The sequence below is a fragment of the Hemicordylus capensis genome, chromosome 3 (assembly GCF_027244095.1).
Source record: "Hemicordylus capensis ecotype Gifberg chromosome 3, rHemCap1.1.pri, whole genome shotgun sequence".
Classification (NCBI taxonomy): Eukaryota; Metazoa; Chordata; class Lepidosauria; order Squamata; family Cordylidae; genus Hemicordylus; species Hemicordylus capensis.
Genome location: NC_069659.1, coordinates 323,763,355 through 323,784,293, shown reverse-complemented (window position 1 = coordinate 323,784,293; position 20,939 = coordinate 323,763,355). Strand labels below are relative to the sequence as shown.

The 20,939-nt window shown below is 40.9% G+C and overlaps 1 protein-coding gene across 6 annotated transcripts in view; it reads left to right on the top strand.

Moving 5' to 3' along the window:
* The window catches only part of PLCH1 (phospholipase C eta 1), a 204,264-nt gene extending 188,864 nt beyond the window's left edge, over positions 1-15,400 (top strand). For 4 of the 6 annotated variants that reach the window (XM_053309997.1, XM_053309999.1, XM_053310001.1 and 1 more), the window contains 4 exons: positions 786-865; positions 5,927-5,992; positions 8,297-8,663; positions 10,651-15,400. In XM_053309997.1, coding sequence (XP_053165972.1) covers positions 786-865; positions 5,927-5,992; positions 8,297-8,663; positions 10,651-12,722 — 2,585 coding nt within the window. In that variant the 3' untranslated portion in view covers positions 12,723-15,400. Of the gene's footprint in view, positions 1-785; positions 866-5,926; positions 5,993-7,736; positions 7,797-8,296; positions 8,664-10,650 lie in introns of all 6 variants that reach the window. The other 2 variants (XM_053309998.1, XM_053310000.1) reach the window with 2 other exon arrangements.
* The last annotated feature ends 5,539 nt before the right edge of the window (positions 15,401-20,939 follow it).

The following is a 20,939-nucleotide window of genomic DNA, read 5'->3' as shown; positions in this document are numbered from 1 at the left end:
CCAGGCCAGCAACTGAAAATTCCCTGTTTCTTATGGAGGCCAGTCTGGTCTATGAATATGATGGAACATAAAGCAGGGCCTCCCCAGATTATATTAAATGATGGGTAAAGTAGATTCAAATATAGCCATTGTAGCTTATTACTTTGAAACTTGAAAGCATGCTCTTCACATTTCCTGTGTAACATCCAGAACAGGAACTACAGTTATACTTGCATCAAGCACTCACATGCTAAAAGCTAAAAGCCTCGGCATTTTCATTTAGCAAAAACTAGAGGCAAGTTTCCATTCCTCCACTGAAGGAATGGGAACAAACAAACAAACTTTATTGTTTTTCCCTGGAGGTTTTGTAGGGCTTCCCAACTTCAATTGTCATTACACGCTCTTTATCTTAGGGCTGTTCTCGCGATCCTGACGGCCTGTGGAGCACCCAGTTGCAGTAGGAGAGACATGAAGGCTCCCGACTGGCAGCTGTATGTTTGCCAAGATCAAGTTATGAGGAAGGGAGAGTGATCGTATGGGAGCCAGGAGGTGGGTCGGATGGGCACACCCAACTCATATTCTGTCCTCAGCATTTTATCAAAGATGGATGAAAAGCTGTCCTTCCCAGCTCCCACAGAATCATTCCCTTCACAGCCACCGATCAGGCTCCCCTACCCTAGCTGGGCACTTTGCCAACTCTGTTTAGGGTTGTGAGAACAGCCCCATTATATATTAACCCTTTATAGTTTGGTGGGAGTAGCATCTTGGCCTGAAAATTTCAAATAGCTGGCTTTCCTTTTCTTCAGGGTACCGGCATGTTTACTTGGAGGGACTGACTGAAGCCTCTATATTTGTACATATAACCATCAATGAAATTTATGGAAAGGTAAGTGAGGAGCTGTTGTCTTATTTCTTGCAGTAACAGGATATTGTTGGGTGTGCATTTTGTTCTGAACATTTTCTATTGAAAAAAATCTGAATATCTTAAGGACATGTGTTTAAACATAGTAGCAATTATTTATAATTGCTACTATGTTTAAGCATGCATCCTTAAGATATTTAGATTTTTTTTCTGAATATTCTCTCTTCCCAATTTGGCAAATAAAACAGTACAGTTCTTTCCCAAACTATTCCAGAACAGCTTCCAAAATTAATCTACAAGAAGAAAGGGAATATAGTTGAGAAATACAACATGGACACAACACAGAATTGAACACAGAACAGTCTGAGGAAGAATATCAGGCTTGATGATAAACAACCATTTCCCATGTGTATTGTACAGTACCAAACATCTAGGGAAATTGTGTTCCTCATATGAGACAAATCTTGGATGCTCCATGCGAGCAGAATGGCTCTATTGGAGGCCAGTATAATTGTCCCTCCCCTAACCAGGCAACCTCAGTGCCTACCCATCAATGCTATTTGTTTGTGCTACATCACACATCAGGTTGGTTTAAAGAAGAACCTACCCACATGGTTGGTGTTGCTCACGCCCAGCCTCTTATTTAAACCAGTCCCTTGGCCCCTATGAATGCAGCATTAGCACACCACATGTGGATGCCCAGTGGGCTAGTGAGGCAGAAGCAAGCAACATGACCTTGTTCAAGTGAGATTCTGGGTGTGTGCAACACCACAAAGTTCTTCTTGCTTTACCATTCTCGTGTTTAAATCAGCACTGAACATTCACTTTGAGGGTTATTCCCTTTCTGACTCATGGTAGTATTCAATTGAAAGAAGTATTCAGCAACCCACTGCTTCTCAGGCCCTCGACTCACAGTCTAGACTTGGCAGAAGCAGGAGTCCTGGAGAGGAACAGGTCACTGGATACGTCAACAAGAGGCATTGGTGGGCTCCCTAGAAATGTAGCATATATGGAGCACGATGGTGGTGGCTGAGTATCAAGATGGAATGGGGAGAAAGGGGAAGAATATAGTGTGGCCTCTGATAGAACTGCTTTGCACCCTGCTTTCTGCACATGGAACAATCAGGATTGTGCCCTATAAATTGCCATTTACTGTAATTACCCAAGCACAGGAAATGGCAGTAATCGCTTCACGATCATATGTTCAAATATTTTGAAGGGTGGACTCAGACTATCTGGAATAAGAAACTGTAGTTTTTGCAGTTTACCTGTTCTTCATAAAAATAGTGTGCAAGTAAATGGCATTAACTAACTATGAATGAACATGTATAATATGTGCACTCCAAAGGTTTATTTCTGATGTGGATCTCCAACCTGAATGAGTTAACAATGCCCCAAGTGCTAACTGGCCATCTTTCCTTTCCAATTAATCTCCCCACCCACCACTTTACTTCCAGTTTCTTCCAGATAAAGGAACCACCCTTTTCTCCATTCACAAAGACTGTGTGTGGGGGGGTGGCAGATATGATGGTTGCTAGGTATACCCTGCCTGCTAAGGGGCTAAGGGCAGCAGTCTTTAAACGTTTTTATTTTGTCTGAGATGTGTTTGTGTCGATATCTTTATTTTGTTTGAGACATTTTGAGTTGTGTTCGCATTGTGCGCCGATCCATGTCCACGCAGAACCATTGTTATCCCCCTGTGTTTCAGAAGATGGGATATTTTAAAACTTGCTTCAGGTTTTAAAATGGCAAAACAAAAGCATTTTCATGAAACTGCTCTTTCAGAATTTCTGCTAAATTCCTTAGATGAGTATTTTAGAACAACCCTTGGTAATATAAACATCCCTGTGCAATTAAGCAAGAAGGTGGGTGTCTGTTGCCCAGCGTATAGATTTTTAATGTAGATCATGCCATTAATAACTGGATGCTGTAGCCATTTTAGTAGCACTGATGCTAAGAGAGCCAGTGTGGTGCAGTGGTTAGAGTGCTGGACTAGGACCGGGGAGACCCGAGTTCAAATCTCCATTCAGCCATGAAACTAGCTGGGTGACTCTGGGCCAGTCACTTCTCTCTCAGCCTAGCCTACTTCACAGGGTTGTTGTGAAAGAGAACCTCAAGTATGTAGTACACCGCTCTGGGCTCCTTGGAGGAAGAGTGGGATATAAATGTAATAATAATAATAATAATAATAATAATAATAACTAGTTGAGGGGCATGGGAAATCAGTGTAGCAGACAGGGGTGTAGCTATAATTGAGCAGATGGGTTCAAAGAACCCGGATCCTGCAGCTCCTGAGGGCCCCCCAGCCCCACCCCCCCTGTGTTCTTCATTATATCCGAAGGGCCTCTGGGAAGAGGGGTGAACACAGGCCCCCTCTCCCCTAGCTCCACCCCTGGTAGTAGATGCTGAGAAATGGGAAGAAGGATTTATTTTGGTAAATTTCCCTATGTTGTTTAGTGAGCAGCTCTAGAAGGCAAATACTGAGCTACTTTAAACAGAAATGTTTTTTCTTAAGTGCATATACAAAACGCCCTCTTCCTCCCATTTCAGAATCCAGACTCCTTTGTTCTGGTCAGTTTCCCTTTCACTGAGCCAAAAAAGCAAGAGCTACTCTTAGAGATTTATTTTATGTTATTTATTTTTATTTATTTTATTTATTATTACATTTATATACCGCCTTTCATTAAAACCAATCCCAAGGCGGTTTACAAAAGTTAAAAAAAATACAATTAAAATGACAATAAAAATATTAAGCAAAAAATATAAAACCAATCTAATTTAAAATCTATAAAATACAAACATAAAAACTATATGCGAGTAAAACACATAGAAGCAGCAATAAAACAATCATGTAAAGGCCTGGGTAAAAAGCCAAGATTTTACAAGCTTTCAAAAAACTCTGATGGAGTCAGAGGAGTGAATGGCCATGGGAGAGCATTCCAAAGCCTAGAGGCAGCAACAGAGAAGGCCCTATCCCAAGTGCACGACAGCCAAGCCTCTCTCATTGTCGGCACCCAGAGCAGAGCCCCCTCAGATGACCTCGTCAAGCGGGCAGCAACCCTTGTGAGCAGGCGGTCCCTCAAGTACCCTGGGCCCAAACCATTAAGAGCTTTAAAGGTCAAAACCAGCACCTTGAATTGGACCCAGAAATGTACTGGCAGCCAGTACAACTCTTTCAAAATGGGTGTGATGTGCTCCCACCGGGCAACTCCCAATAAAACCCAGCTGCCACATTTTGCACTAGCTGCAGTTTCCAGATATCCTTCAAGGTCAGCCCCATGTAGAGCACATTACAGTAATCCAGCTGTGACGTGACTAAGGCATGGGTAACTGTGGCCAGATCTGCCTTCTCGAGAAAGGGACGCAGCTGGCGCACTAGCCGAAGCCGTGCAAAGGCACCCCTGGCCACCGCCTCCAACTGAGCTTCCAAAAGCAGAGCTGGGTCCAGTAGTACCCCCAAGCTGCGTAGTTGCTCCTTCAAGGGGAGTGCAACCCCATCCAGAACTGGTAAATTCTCATCCCGATTGGCTCTCCTAGTGACCAACAGTACCTCCGTCTTGTTCGGATTAAATTTCAGTTTATTAGCCCACATCCAACCCATCACAGCCTCCAGCCCCCGATTCAGGACATCCACTGCCTCCCTAGGATCGGGTGACAAGGAGAGATAGAGCTGAGTGTCATCCGCATATTGCTGACAACTCAGTCCAAGTCCCCGAATGACCTCTCCCAGCGGCTTCATGTAGATGTTAAACAGCATGGGGAACAAGACCGAACCCTGCGGGACCCCACAGGCCAATGGCCACGGGGCTGAGCAGTAGTCCCCTAGCACCACCTTCTGGACCCTCCCCCCAAGAAAGGACCGGAACCACTGCAACGCAGTACCTCCAATTCCCATACTTGAGAGGCGGCCCAGAAGGATACCATGGTTGATGGTATCGAATGTTGCCGAGAGGTCCAGCAGAACCAACAGGGACGCACTGCCCCTGTCTAGTTCCCGGCGTAGGTCATCCACTAGAGTGACCAAGGCAGTCTCAGTCCCATATCCGGGACGGAAGCCAGATTGAAAAGGGTCCAGATAATCCGTATCATCCAGAGATTCCCTGCTTAATTGTGGCATAAGTTTTCCTTCTTTTTAACCTGATTCTCTATACATCAACAACATAGACAATTATCATCTGCTGCTCAGGAACAATCATGCTAGATCAAAGCAAGCACATTTCAAGACAGCTCCTCCCCAGACTGATTAAACCAAGGTGTGCAAGCAAAACTGATTTTGAAACTAGATTTAAAAAACAAAACAAAACACTCTTCTGTGGCAGATTTGCTGGTAATTAAGATCAATCTTGCTAAACCTGAGCTGCAGTTTAGATCTTGACCATTTAGATCTAGAATCTTGAGAGCAGACCAGGGAAAATTTTAGCTTTTAGCAGTTAAGGCAAGCTTTGATAAAATCTAGCAGATGAACTCAAATCTGTCATCCTAAATCGTAAAACCTTTGAATATAAAGGAACTAAAGTGTTCCAAGGATAGATCGGAGCTCCGATCTAAACTACTAAATTTTATCAAATATTGTTTACAAGCTTATTTAGAAGATGCCTAGATCAGAAGCTACAGAACTGAGTGAGTAGAAGAATGATGAATTGTTTGTTAATTTGCCATAAAGGATTGTATTATTGTGTATCCATGTTTTTCTTTTTTACTATACATTTAAGAAATGTGTATGTTGATGTATACATACGGTATACTATACCTTAAAAAAACGGTATATTTTAAGAAATGTGATCTGACCGAATATGATTATTAAAATACCCGGTTTCCAAAAGCTAATATTAGAAACATCCTGTGTCCTACTTAAAACTGTGTCCCCTGGCTTTCCCAAGGTTCATTTTGTTACCTATGCATCTGTTTAACTGGTGATTGCACCATTATTCATGGCAGTGGTCTTTTTAGAAATCAGTGGTGAGCAAATAGGTCTTCACTTCAAAATATGAATTTATCATCACTCCAGGTCTCTATCTAAACATATGTTTCAGCTTTTGAGCTGCCATTTAGGCATATTTATTAATGATGCACTTTTTTAAAAAGAAGAAGAATCAAACAACTAAAACTGACTTGGATGAGATCCCAGACACGTATATCCCAGTTGCCCATGTGAGTTCAAGGGATAACTTCCTTCATTGTTACAGAAAGTCAGCATGTTTTTAGGTTTTGCATACCCCTTCCATCGTTTTGAGATGCTGCTAAATTGCTTGATTTTCAGTATGAGATGAAAATAATAATGTCGTCCTTTGGGGTCAAAATAGCTCTGAGTAATGAGGTCTTCTGTAGCACAAAGCAAAGAGCTGACCCAATTAGGCCATGGGCTAGCATGTGGCCCACAAGGGAACCTGTGTTCCCCACACTGCTCCTAAGTGGTGACAACTATAATCAGCCATCTCAGGGGACAGAGGATGGAGGAAAGCACTCCTTAGAAAAAAGCCCTGGGGTGCCAGATGGGACCCCATGGCCTTCCATTGCCAGCCTTTGACTTAGAGCATCCACTAGCTTATATACTTAGTAGTGTCATTATTCTTTTCTGAAATAATGCAGAGCAAATGTATAGTTGTTTATCTGCTCTGCTTGTACATACAGTTTGTTGTCAGATAAAATTTGCATTGAATGCTGCTGTTAGTAGGCATATCCTACTAACTGCCAGTCTGTGTAGACAATACCGAGCTAGATGGACCAATGGTCTGACTCAGTATATGGCCACTTCCTGTGTTCGCTTCCTATCCCTTTTCTCCCTTTACCTCTCTGTTTCTTCCCTGGTGGCCTAGGGGTGGGGCTGCTGCTGTGGCTTGTTGCTTTGATTAACTCTCTTCTCCATGACTCCTCCTTGCCTCGTGTTGATTCCTGTGTTCTTTATGCATGTATGTAGAATGTTGGCAGTCAGCTCAGGTCTTCTTTAAAACAGGTAGATAAACAGGTATTTAGAAGGCATATAACATTTCAATATTTAGATTACAGAGGGGGCATCTTGTTAAAATATATTGAATATGAACAATAAAAGACTAGAGGACAGGACAGATTATTTTCTGCTGCTTCTGTAAAAGACTTAATCTGACCCACTTCGGATCCTCCCTGTCTTGCAGCTTAGAGAAGAGCTTTTAAATTACAGCAAGACAGAGCCAAGTTAAGTAGAAAAAATGAGCCTAGCTATAAAAACAAATCTAGCAAACCACCTCAGAAGATGATATGAAATCACTTTCCTTGACTAATTTTCAAGGAAAGTTTTGGCTGGTTACTTGGCTTCTGGCTACTTGGCTACATCTTGCAAATGCTATTGGCTAGGCAATTGTGCATGCCCCTCTTCCCTGTGGGCTAATTCAAACATGTGATGCTTCTTTCATTTTGAGCAATCTGAGCATTTCTAGGCACGTGGCCACAGGGAGGAAGCAACATCTGAGCTGTTCCAGTTGTAACTTTTCATACCTTGATTCATGAGAGTGTGGTGTTGCTTTTCTGAGCTGTTGCACTTAATCAAATTGCCATCAGCAAAGCCCAATCCAGACATTATACTGTACGAGTGTACTACGAGTGTACACTCATACATGTGTTTATGTAAATGACTGTACTTGTGTGTACCTGTGTACACTGTTCACTCATTATATGAGTGTTGAACATAGCATGTGAATGGGCCTCAAGTAGAAGCTATAATTGGGATGTGCATCTTCAGACATTACATTTCTTCCCCAAGATAGCTGAGCTGCTCCACTTGAAAGAAGCAGCAAATCATCTGAAATAGCCATCTAACTTAAATATTTATCTCTATAAAAACACTTGATGTCTCATATCATTTTCTTGTGAGCAACTTGCAAAAATTCTCCCGACGTGTTTGCCTCTCTTTGCCTTTCAGTGGAGTCCCTTAATCCTCAACCCCAGTTATACTATAATGCACTTTCTAGGAGCCACAAAGGTAGCCTTTATTTAGCATGCAATCTCTGGGCACAGGTTTCTTTTTATGGAGCCATTCCCAATCGCATGATCTGTAGTTGCCATGTCACTTCATTTCCCATAAAGACTTTGAAAACTTGAGCTATTGCTTTGAGGTGGCCCATGTCATGATGCAACTCCATGTCCTTGGGCAGGACAACCTTCACCTCAGGACATTCCTTGCAAGCTTGTCGTGTGTGATTAGGAAGCTTCTGGTAAAGTTCCTTTGCTGTCATGGCAGGCTGCCTTCCTGATGGGGAGAAATGTTTTCAAACATGCATGAATTCATGGTGAGCTGTGACTGTATTTTCCTGGATCAACTAGATGTGAATTTGTTTGATTTAATAGCTTCTTTTTGGTTGTTTGATTAGGTTTCCTTTTCATTCATCACCCAGACAATGTGCATAAGCAACCGTTTATCAAGCAGGCCATAATTTCCTAAAATCTGTAGTACTTCCTTCTTCTTCCTCTTTTAATCTCTAGAACAAGCAACTGATAGGACTCAGGGGACTTTTTAACAAGAACCCCAAACATAATTCTGTGGAAAACAGTGCTAATTATGTTCGGAAAAGGTCAATCGGGGAACGACTTCTCCGACGCACAGCCAGCGCTCCAGCAAAGGGCAGGAAGAAGAGCAAAATGGGCTTCCAGGAAGCCACTGAGCTTAAAGAGAGTGCATCTGAGGGAGCAGATCTGAAAGACAAGGAAGGTGTTCTAAGGCGCACAAGCAGGAGTTTGCAAGCACGTCCCATTTCCATGCCGGTTGACAAATATCTTCTGGTGGGTTTGCCATCCCCAGATCAAGATGCTACCACAGCTGCTGATGCTAGCAAATCTAAAAATACCTCTGGTAAGTTGTTTCTAAGGCATTTGTTTTAGAAAGTTAGTAATCAGCTCAGTTCTTCACCTCTAAGGCTACAAATGCTATGCACACTTACTTGGAACTGAATTCTGCTAAACTTAATAGGACATCTCCCAACTAAACATGCATGGGAATGCAGCAAGTAGCTCTCTAGAACTCAGGTGATCTAGGGAATAATCTGATTCTGAATGTAGCATTTCTCTGACATCAGAGAAACCTGCAGAGTCACAAATCATGATATTGCATTGGTATTGCAGGGATGGTGGTGGTGCAAATGTTTAGGATTGGAACACCAGCATTCAGGCTGATGCATTGTGGTGAGCATCAGTTAGTGCAAAGGTGCTGATTGCATGTTTATTCATGTGGCTCTTTCCCATGCAACCAGCTGGGTGGGAGAGTATTGATGGAACAAGAGAGATCCACCTGCATGCTTATTGCATTCATACACACATCCCACTAATATGGGATTATACCACAGGCAAGGGGTCCCACGCCACCAAGTGTGGGTATAATAGTGCGTTCCAGCACTTTCAGAAGGATTCAGTTTTAGATTTCAGTGTCCAAAGGGAAGGAACTTCTTAATGACATGATCTCCACTAAGAACACTTCTTTATGATCTTGTCATCAGGATCTTGCACACTAATGCAGTGAACAAGTGACAGTACCTAGTCAGTCTTAAAGATCACCTGACTTTCTGATAAACCTGATTGTTTCAGGAAAAACTGTGATCTTTATTTGTTACCAAGTAATATCAAAGTTTCAAAGTTCAAACTTTCTTCTTTGTGAACATCTAGGAAATAACAGTTCATGGAGCACATGAAATTCTTTTCTCCAACCCAGGGTTTTAATTTTAGTCTTTTAAAAAAACAAAAAACGGTGGAAATCAATTAATCTTTAGAGCTGGGGGACAAAATATTGATATACCATAAACAAACAGATAATTTGATATCAGGCTATGAAGCGGCAAATGCCTTTACAATTTATTTACTTATATATTTGCTTGCTTGATGAAGCCATACATTAGCCATAAATGACTGCATTTATGATGTATTATTTATTATTCATTTGAAGTGACTGTGGAAACGCAGAGTAAGAAATGGAGGCTGTCCATTAACTCCAAACATGTTTGTAATGTTTGGCATTGTCCTATTGATCCTTAAGTTTTCCCCATCTATCCCTCCTTCCTTTCTTACCAAAAACACAAGCGTTTGTTTCACAGCCATATATAGGGATCTAGAAAAGATCCCTGTACAACCTGAGTAAAGGTGAGAGGACTGAGTACGGAATTCATTTTTCCCTATTCTGTTATTTAAAAGTTGGCCAGAGTCTTGCCTGTGCATTGTTCATAAAGTTGTCCTTTTTCATGGCAATCTTTAAACCATTAATGCAAAATAGTTTTATTCAGTCCTAGAATTTTAGATATATAGATAGAGAAACAAACTGTACCCAGTGGAATTTTTAAAATTCCTATTCTTCTGATGAATGTGTGGCATTAGAAAATCACTGCTTTTCTGATGCTATGGTGCATGGAGTCCAGATGTTGAATGTGTAATTCAGGAGTTCTGATAAGCATGCCTCTTGTTTGCAATGGTGTTTTTAACAGAGCTGTTTTGTTCTGTCTTTGTTTGCCATGCTTCTTTATAGTACAAATCTGAATAGGAACACAGCTGAAGGTAATGCCACATATCCAGACTATGGTACCTCATTGACATTCTTTACAACAAATATTACATCATAATTGTGATGATGTAATGAAGCATTAAAACCTTCAATGAAGTGCCTCCAACTATATATTTTGCCATTTCCCATACCACTTGGATAATTTGTACTAAACCTGCACAACCCCATGATTAAATCCTCTCACAGTTGTGAACAATTTTACATTCTCCATTTGTCTGTCTCAAGACAAAACTGTCATAAGCAGGTGAGAGAGCATTCTTCCTAACTATTGTTTTTCTTTTTAAAATTGATTTAGCCAAAAGTAAAAATGATACAAGCAAGGATCAAGCAAATTCGAAAGAACTGGTCTCCTCTCCTCCAGAGAAAGAGTCTTTTACAAAGTTTGCATCTCCATTTAAAAAAGGTGTTCCCAAGACTGGCGGTTGTGCAACTTTACCTGTGTGTGAAAAGGCGGAAAGCTTGGACTTTGCAATTGGAATAGCTGAAACCTATTTCTCCACTGAGTACTGGAAAAGTAATATTTCCAGTGCAGCTGCTCATCTAAAGGAAGAACTTGAAAGAGAAAAAAATGAAGACCTGTCTTGCATGGCTCAAACGTCAATGGAGGATACTGTGCTATCCAAAGAGCAAAAAACAGTAGCAGGAAGTTCTCTTCCTCAAGAAGATAAAAAGCCTAACATTGAATCTCATACAGTTGTTAATAGTGCTCTAACTAATTTAACATTAGCTGATGCATCTTCTGCGACCTGTTATGATGTCCCTGACTTTCACTCCACACCTGCCATGCAAGATAGTGACATTTCTCGCCTCATTAATGAGGTCTCTTTAACCAATGAGACTGATGTGGGTAGTTCTGTCTCATCACTGATAGAACACTTGGATGTCACAAATGACCAAATGAATTTGGCTGCAATTTCTAGTCCTCCTGGAGTCAGCAGTAAGAACATTAGTATGAAGTCTACGTATCTACCAAGTACATTGCAAAACTATCCAAATACAGCTTTTGACCCCCAAGTTCCTAGTGTAACACCTATTGTATCATTATCAACACTAGAAGCAACTATGACCTCCACCCCTGAGACAACAGGGTGTTCTCTGTACACAATTATCCATGAGGCCTCTCTTTCTCCAGATTCCAGCCATGAATTAGTGGACAAGGTTGCAAAAGACCATTGTGCAAAAGACACCAATGCAGTGCTTTCCTGCATTTCACCAGGCAGCATGCTGAAAGCAAACCCCAAAAGGAAGTGTGGGACAAACTGGGAATCTCTTGACAATAGCCACTCCAGCATTTCTGACAGCTCAGACTTGGAGTACAATATAGCTGTCCCTTTCACTTGTGTAAATTCTACAGGCAGCAGCCTTATGGAGGTTGATGGAGGGTTCCAAGACCTCTTGATTACTGCATTTGAATATAAGAGAGAAGACCTGAGCCAACTGGCTTCTCCTTTGAAACTCAAGCATAATCAGGACAGTCTGCACTATAACGAGAGCATCTTTGGGAACCTTAACAGTAAGGACCTCTGCAGTGCCAACCTAATTGAGGATTTCAAGTGTAGAAGTGAAAAAAATCAATATCTTCCTTGTCCAGAACACAAAAAGGTTGATCTTCTGTACAATAATTATTTGCAGATTTCAGATACACAGAACAATTTGTTAAACCTCTCTCAAAGAGTCACCATGGACTCCTCTTTGAGGTCCAAGAATGCTTTGCCTTATCCTTCTCCCACAGCTCAAAAACAGCCAAGTCCGTGCAAATCCAAAAGTCTTGGAGATCTAACTTCAGAAGATATCTCTTGCAATTTCGAAAGCAAATACAAGTACATTAGTCGAGGTTTCATCACATCTGGCATGAGAGACAAGACGGTGGCTGCTCTGAAAGCTAAGAAGTCACAAGCTACAGATCCTCTGACAGAACAGTTGAGAAAACTAGTGTCTTTTGATCAGGAGGATGGTTGCCAGCCATTTTGTTCTAAAAAGAATGACGATTGCTCAAAAATGTTGGTCCGAAAACTGTCTTCCAGGAGTCAGAGCAGAGTGCGAAACATTGCTAGCCGTGCCAAGGAGCGACAAGAAGCCAGCAAGCAAAAATTTTCTAATGCCAGTGGTAATGTAACGGGGGTAGTCTTTAGAAATAAGCCCTCTGTATCTCCTCACATTATCAATAGACATTCCACTGGATCGTACATATCTAGTTATCTAGATAACTTCAACGCAGATGACCTAGAAGGCCGAGGTGTCCCAGAAGGTGCATGTACAACTTTACGCTATGGATACAATGATCAGTTTTATTCTGATGACTCTCTTCTAGATACCAAGTCAAGTGAAGATGATAAACCAGAAATCTATTTCCTTTTGAGACTGTAAATTGTATAAATGTACATCTTCATTGTTTACAAGCTTTCTCACTGAATGAAGGATTATCAGTAAGCAGTGCAACCATGAGCATTTAAATTACTCAGAAATGCATTTTTCACAACTGGGAGTCTTGTCATAAATTAATGTGCCCATTTCCATCAGAGTTTTTTGTAAATAGATGTTGTAAAACTTCATGAATGTTTTTTTTTTTTTTAAGAGATCATGCACAAACATGATGCATTTGTTGTTGGTTGCATGCTGTAGGTCATGATGTCTTGTATTTGCAATGCATGTGCAACAGAATGTGGAACAGATATCAGTCACTGTAAAATGCTACAATTAATGCCATTTCCCCTCCATATTCCTATCATTTAGCTATCCTTAGGGAGTTCTAGAATGGTTATCAACTTATGATCTACCACAAGCCTAACCACATGATTATTTTTCAGTCAACAGAGCCCTTTGCTATTGAAGAAAACTGATAAATGCCGTAAAGTCTAAATTAGCTATTAGCTATTTACACCTGTAAATAGATTTATTTAAATAAATTTAAATAGATTTAAATTTATTAGATACCAATAGATAATAATGGTAAGCTCCCACAGGTGACTGTACAGTAGGACTTATACAGTGATGAAAGCAAATTTCCCCAATCTCCAAAATTAGCTGAAAATCCTTCAAAGTGAATTCAATAAATTTGATGAATTTATGTAATGCATTTGAAAATTTATAAATTTTGAGGGTGGAAATTTTAAATTCAGAATGTGTTATCTTTTCAAATTTTGAATTTTCACATACAGATTTCTGAGAAAATAAGAACATAGGAAGCTTCATTTCTGGGCATGGGACACAGAGCTCAAATTTCAGTGGCACATTTTAAAATATAAATGTCTATGTGAGATTTGATTTTAAGAATTTGAATTGTTTTGGGAAGTCACTTTAGTTCCAGTATCTGTGATGCACAAATGAGAAGTATCTGATTGGCTTCTGGAGTTCTGAATGAGCAAGGGCGACTTCTCTTCACTGTTGGATCTCTTTTTGCCTTCCTAGTATTGAAAAGAATGAAACACCCAAAATTCTATATTGAGTATGGGATTCCTTTGGAGCTTTGCCTAGTTCTGAGTTTGTTTTTGTTTTTGCTAATTTTGATTTAGCAGAACTCCTAAAAACTCCAGATCTGCAGTTGCTGATTTGCATCATTTACACAGCTTTACAGAACTCATGCAGATGTGTGCTGGATATCTGAATCCCTTGTGGGGTACTTGATTGTTTTGAACCAGTGTGGTTGATAAAACTCTTACCATACTTGGAGTAGTCCTTTAGGAGTGAATGTTCTCTAAAATGGTGAATGAGTTCTGGCTTCTCCCAGTGGTTGTGTAAGCTAAATGGAGTCTGATTCTGTGAAATTTAGCTGAATCCTGCCCTACCATCTATAATGGAATTAAAGACTAGGAATTTTCTAGGGCCATCTCCTTGTTCTAACACACAATGCCTATGTGTAACTAAATAAACAGCACTGCAGAACATCTAGTGATGACAAAAACAAAATCCCAAATACTAAAATATCAAGAAAAGAGGGGCACCAGGGAACTCTTGAAATGAGCATTCCTTCCTCCCCAAACAGGAAGTTCGTTTTTTTTTTAAAGAACAAAGAACACACTGACATATTCACTTTTAACTCAGGCATCAGAGACCAGCATGCTCCTGATCTCCTAAACACGTGCCACAGGCTTTCTCTTTCCTTCTCCTTCATTATGTCTGTATCAGTGCTAACAATAGTGGTTAACTATAATCAAGAATAACCATGTAACCAGGGTTTGAAACCAGGGTTGGATGTGGGTTTCCCAAATCCTTATTAAGGAACCAGAGTAACATTCACCATGGTTAGCATTGGTGCAGATATATGAGGGTTAAAAGTAATCATATATACCAAGGAAGTGTGGGAGACGGGCGCACACACTGTATACTCATAATAAAACCTAACCCAGGATTCATAGAATGATTATGTCTTCCTATCTTTCTTTTCTATGGAAGCGTTTAACTCAGTATGGTCTACACCGAATAGTACCCATCCTCCAGGTTTCAGATGTTTATTTTCCAGCCTTACCTGGAGATGCCAGATACTGAACCTGGGATGTTCTGCATGCAAAGCAGATACTCTTCCATTGAGCAGTGGTCCTTCCTCATATATATATATATATATATATGTAACTGTTTACATGTTGTTGGTATCTATTAAACTTCTCAGAATAGGGAAGAAATGAGAGCACAAAGCAATTTTTTTTAGGGAAAATTGTGCTTTCTGTATATTTGTTCAGTATATTTGGCTGTGAATGTAATTGAAGCACAGTAGCAAAGTGATACACAGTTAAGCCACATTTACTCCATGCAGAACAGAAAAGAAGCAGCTGGGCTTTCTTATCATCCTGTGGTTTTGAGACAAGGGCTTTTTCTGTTTAATGCTGAAAGAAGGGAGTGATTGTAAAAATAAAAACAAAAAGAATGCCTGTCCAAACTCTTCTTGATAAATTAGAATAATGCACCTTTGTCCTAGGGGCTTTGTTTTCATGGCATGATACATTTTTTGTTCTATGTAAAAGACCTGTACCTATTACCTCTTTTCTTTTTTTAATACAGGATATTCTTTGTATTCATGGAAGAGAAACATTAAAATAAATTTTTAAGCACTTAAGTGTTGTTTTTTAAATGCAACAAAGCTGAGTGATGGCAAGTGATTGGCAGTTTATAATTGCATATTTGTGCTGATCACATTCACTCTTTTCAGGAAGAAAACTCTTGATCATTCACAAGATGGACAGTTATTCTACCTAACTCTTCGTAGTCTAAAAGACTGTGTGTTTTTATACAATGGAGGCTGCGAAAGTATCCAGTAAATGAGAATAGTCATCCCTTACCAACCACAGTTTTACCAACTTTGAGTATATGCGAATGGGAAATTGTGACAGGTCTTGCCAACCGCAACTCGAGTATCCACGGTCAGCGGGGGGGGTTTTTTTGGGGGGGGGGGTGTCTGTGATTTTGGGGGATTCAGCAGTTCGATCTGCTCATTCTCTTGGTGACCCTTGCTGACCTTGCTGTCCCTTGCCAATTTAAAATGGCTTTGAATGATTTGGGAGGAGAGGTTCAAAATTTTTCCAGAGGTTTGATCTGCTCATTCTTCTTGGTGACTCAGCGATATTACACGGTTTTTTGTGATTTCTAAGCACTGGGGTGTGTGTGTATGTTTTCCTTTATTTTTAGGTATCTTTGCGGTCATGGTTCCCCTAACCCCCTATTTCCCATAAATGATAATGCCTCTCCAACCGTGAATTTGACAACAGCGAGCTTTTGCCAGAATGGAACCCTAGCAGTTGGCAAGGTATGACTGTAGTAGCAACTTTGAAAAAAACGGATAAGTTGTGTATTTCTGGACCTAACACTTGTTTCTATAGCAGAATGGACTGTGCTGAATGTTTGGATAACCAGAGGTTTGTGTTGCCCCCAAAACATTATTCTACATTTTGAATAAATAGTATGGAAGATGGAAAATAAATACTACACAGTCTTCTTGGATTTCTGTTCCCTCAAGTTCTATTTCAATGGGCGGGTCAAGATGACTGGTGGAAAGTAAGGAGGCTGGTATTTCCACCCTGTTCCATGTCCAAAGCTGGAAATGGGTTACCAATGTTGGGTTTCTGCCACCACCCAACAGTTGCCCATCTGTAACCAAGAGCTGAAGTTGGGCAGATAATGCCAGGCGGCTGAGGGAACCCAACATGGGCAACCCAACATTTCTGGATTCAGATGATATGGAAAGGGATAGAAGTACTGACTCCCTCCCACTTACTTTCTTTGGGTTGTCTGAAACCTTCCCAAGGCTTCATTCAGAATTGTACATTTTTTTAATTGTTGTGTCAAGCAGCTCTAAAGTTGTTCTGCTCCAAGGTAATGCACATTCTGCTACTAGAAAAGCTGAATACTATAACCTGTATGCATTATCATACATATTATCTTACACCATATGGATACATTCTGATTGAATATCCTACTGAGCATGCATTCTAGCTTCTGAGATTTTTAATCGGTATTGCCCACCCACTTTCAAGCATAATTTCACAAGGACAGAAACTCTCCCCCTACTTTTTAAAAGATAACTAGGACTCTTAGCTGATTTCCCTGGTTAGTTAACAGGTCTTCTTTGGGCAAACTACACATTTGTTTAAGTGCATGGCCACCAGCACCCCACATCTTCTAGCTTCCCTCATTAGAATTCACTTGAAGCAGATGTGCACAGATTCATCACATCTGGAGATGTTCACATGCGTGTGCAAAACCGGGCTGAGGGAGCCCAGCCTGGTTTTGCACATGCATGTGAACCCCAAGATCAGGCTGATCCCAGCAGCAACACGGTGGAAAACCCGCCCAATTAGCCACCCTCTAAAATGAGGTTAAGGGAACAAGCACTCCCTTTACCTCATTTGTTTTTGCTCATGTGGCAGCCACGGCTGCCACACTGTGGGGAGCCTGGGGAGGGGAGGAGGATCCCCAGGATGCTCCACACATTTGCACGGTGCATCCTGGTAATTCCGGGGGCCAAAATGACACATCCCAGCCCTGACCCCACTTCCTGGCCAAGGGGGTAATTGTCTGGGTGTGCAGGGAGGGAGTGCGCCCAGCAACACAAGCTGATCCGTCTGTGGGAAAGGTGAGTATAACCTGCCTTCCCCACAGCCCACTCCAGCGCCCTTGTCACTGGTGGTGTGAAGTAACTCCTGGTGTTTCATAGGAGCATAGGAAGCTGCTGTATCCTGAGCTAGACCATCTGCTCAAGAGGTGCTGTTGTTTCACCCTGTGTTTTACTGGAATCATGAAATATTGCCCATAGAGACAAGATTATCTCCCAGTATTTAGTACTACTATGAATATTCATATACCACTTCTCAACAGAAGTTCTCAAAGCAGTTTACATAGAAAATAAATAAGATGGTTCCCTGTCCCAAAAGGGCTCACAATCTAAAAGGAAAACACAAAGGAGACATCAGCAACAGCCATTGAAGGGGTTGGATGTGGACTGTTGCTTTCCTCCTGCTAAATATATGAGAACCACCACTTTAAAAGGTGCCTCTTTGCTCAGTTAGCAGGCATTACATTTGAATGTAAGCAACTGATAACTAGGTTTGAAATGCTTTATGTGTGTTTCTTGTGAGTAGCTCTATACTGTTCTTGTGGGTGTTGTCCTTGAGTGTGGCATCCATAAGAATCCACCTGTAAGCCTTGCCTCCACACAACACACTCTTTACCCTCCCCCCACAATTCTCCCTAATGACACCATTTGTCTGAAGAGACAAACACTGTACTCATGGAGAAATTCTTCCTCTGTTTAGAACCCTGGGATGCCCAAGGGAGACTCATTCACACATTATGTCCAACACTCGTACGTGGGTACAGTTTACACAGGTTATTCACATGTTACATTGAAATCAGGTATTATTTATTTTTATACTGCCCAGTACTGCAGGTATTATAATATTTTTATACTGCCCAAAACTCATGTCTCTCGGTGGTTTACAACAAGCAAACAAACAAAAAGTTAAAACATGGGTTAATATACAAGTATACTTCTTATGTCTCATGCATTTGAAGGACTTGTACCAGGTTCTTCTAAAATGAACACAGGTACAATTATTCACACAAACATGTGTACAAGTGTATAGACATCCGTACACCTGTACAGCTTAATGCCTGAATCAGGCTTCTCTCAGCAAAGAATACAGGTGAAACTCAAAAAATTAAAATATCGTGCAAAAGTTCATTAATTTCAGTAATGCAAATTAAAAGGTGAAACTGATATATGAGATAGACGCATTACATGCAAAGCGAGATAAGTCAAGCCTTAATTTGTTATAATTGTGATGATCATGGCGTACAGCTCATGAAAACCCCAAATCCACAATCCCAGAAAATTAGAATATTACATGAAACCAATAAAACAAGGATTGTAAATAGAACAATATCGGACCTCTGAAAAGTATAAGCATGCATATGTATTCAGTACTTGGTTTGGGCCCCTTTTGCAGCAATTACTGCCTCAATGCGGCGTGGCATGGATGTTATCAGCCTGTGGCACTGCTGAGGTGTTATGGAAGACCAGGATGCTTCAATAGCGGCCTTCAGCAATTCTGCATTGTTTGGTCTCATGTCTCTCATCCTTCTCTTGGCAGTGCCCCATAGATTCTCTCTGGGGTTCAGGTCAGGCGAGTTTGCTGGCCAATCAAGCACAGTAATCCCATGGTCATTGAACCAGGTTTTGGTACTTTTGGCAGTGTGGGCAGGTGCCAAGTCCTGCTGGAAAATGAAGTCAGTATCCCCATACAGCTCGTCTGCGGAAGGAAGCATGAAGTGCTCCAAAATCTCCTGATTGACAGCTGCATTGACCCGGGACTTAATGAAGCACAGTGGACCAACACCAGCAGATGACATGGCTCCCCAAATCAACACAGACTGTGGAAACTTCACACTGGACTTCAAGCATCTTGCATTGTGTGCCTCTCCATTCTTCCTCTAGACTCTGGGTCCTTGGTTTCCAAATGAGATGCAAAAGTTGCTCTCATCAGAAAAGAGGACTTTGGACCACTGAGCAACAGACCAGTTCTTTTTTTCTTGAGCCCAGGTAAGAAGCTTCTGACGTTGTTTGTTGTTCAGGAGCGGCTTGACAAGATGAATATGACATTTGAAGCCCATGTCCAGGATCCATTTGTGTGTGGTGGCTCTTGATGCACTAAATCCAGCCTCAGTCCACTCCTTGTGAAAGTCCCCAACACTTTTGAATGGCCTTTTCCTGACAATCCTCTCCAGGCTGCGGTCATCCCTGCTGCTTGTGCACCTTTTTCTTCCACACTTTTCCCTTCCACATAACTTTCTATTAATGTGCTTTGATACAGCACTTTGGGAACATCCAACTTCTTTTGCAATTACCTTTTGAGGCTTTGATCAATGATGGTTTTCTGCACAACTGTCAAGTCAGCAGTCTTTCCCATGATTGTGATTCCTAATGAACCAGACTGAGAGACCATTTAAAGGCTCAGGAACCCTTTGCAGGTGTTATGGATTGATTAGCTGATTGGAGTGGGACACCTGGAGCCTAGACTGTTGAACCTTTTCACAATATTCTAATTTTCTGGGATTGTGGATTTGGGGTTCTCATGAGCTGTATGCCATGATCATCACAATTATAACAAATTAAGGCTTGACTTATCTCGCTTTGCATGTAATGCGTCTATCTCATATATCAGTTTCACCTTTTAATTTGCATTACTGAAATTAATGAACTTTTGCACGATATTCTAATTTTTCGAGTTTCACCTGTAGGTCACAGGAAGAATTTCTCATCTCATTTACATAACCGGTGTAATTTTTACCCTTGTGTCAGGAATTTGCCTAAAAGCTGTTAAGTTAGTAAATAGAAAGTCAATCACACTGGAGGTGGATGCAATAATCCACACACATTATCTCTGTTTTGGTGATAAAGGCACAATACAAGCTACATGGCAAAATCTCTTGTTTATAAGATTCCTTTGTGACCATAGAAGCTTAAGAAACAACAGGTAATAAGGTAAAAAATACATTTCCACTGTTGTATTGAATTTGGAGGTTTCTGCTGGCTTTGCTTAGAAAAAACGACAAGGAAAAATATGTGCATTACAAGAGACAGGATCTGAAATCTTTAAAACTAGTCTTGAAAGGATGGTGCCTTCAGAAATGGACTTTGGCCTTTAAATAGATTTGATGCTTGAAGGTGCAGTGTATGTTTGGAGCTATGAATCAGTGACAAACAAGTATTTCCTCAGTTGGGTTTGCAAGCCCCATGGCCTGGCAGACTTCAGCTTATATGTACTGTATAACAAAACACAAATAGCCTGAAATGACACATTCAAATACTGCTTAAGAACAGCAGTTAGGAATGTATTGCTTTAATAGCAGAATTTTGAATGAATCTCGGCTAAATCTCCACTATCTACTAGTTTAGACTGCTCATCTTATTAGAGAGGAAAAGATTGCTAGGAATTTTTTACAATCTCAGTCCTGGAACTACTGATCACGTGGTTCCATAGGATCCTATGAGAATTTGGGGGGAATGGGGAAAGGTTAAAAAATGTTTAAAATCTCCTGCTTGCCCATTTCTTTTGTGGGTTGGGTGGTAGGTAGCACCCATCATGCCCTACCATA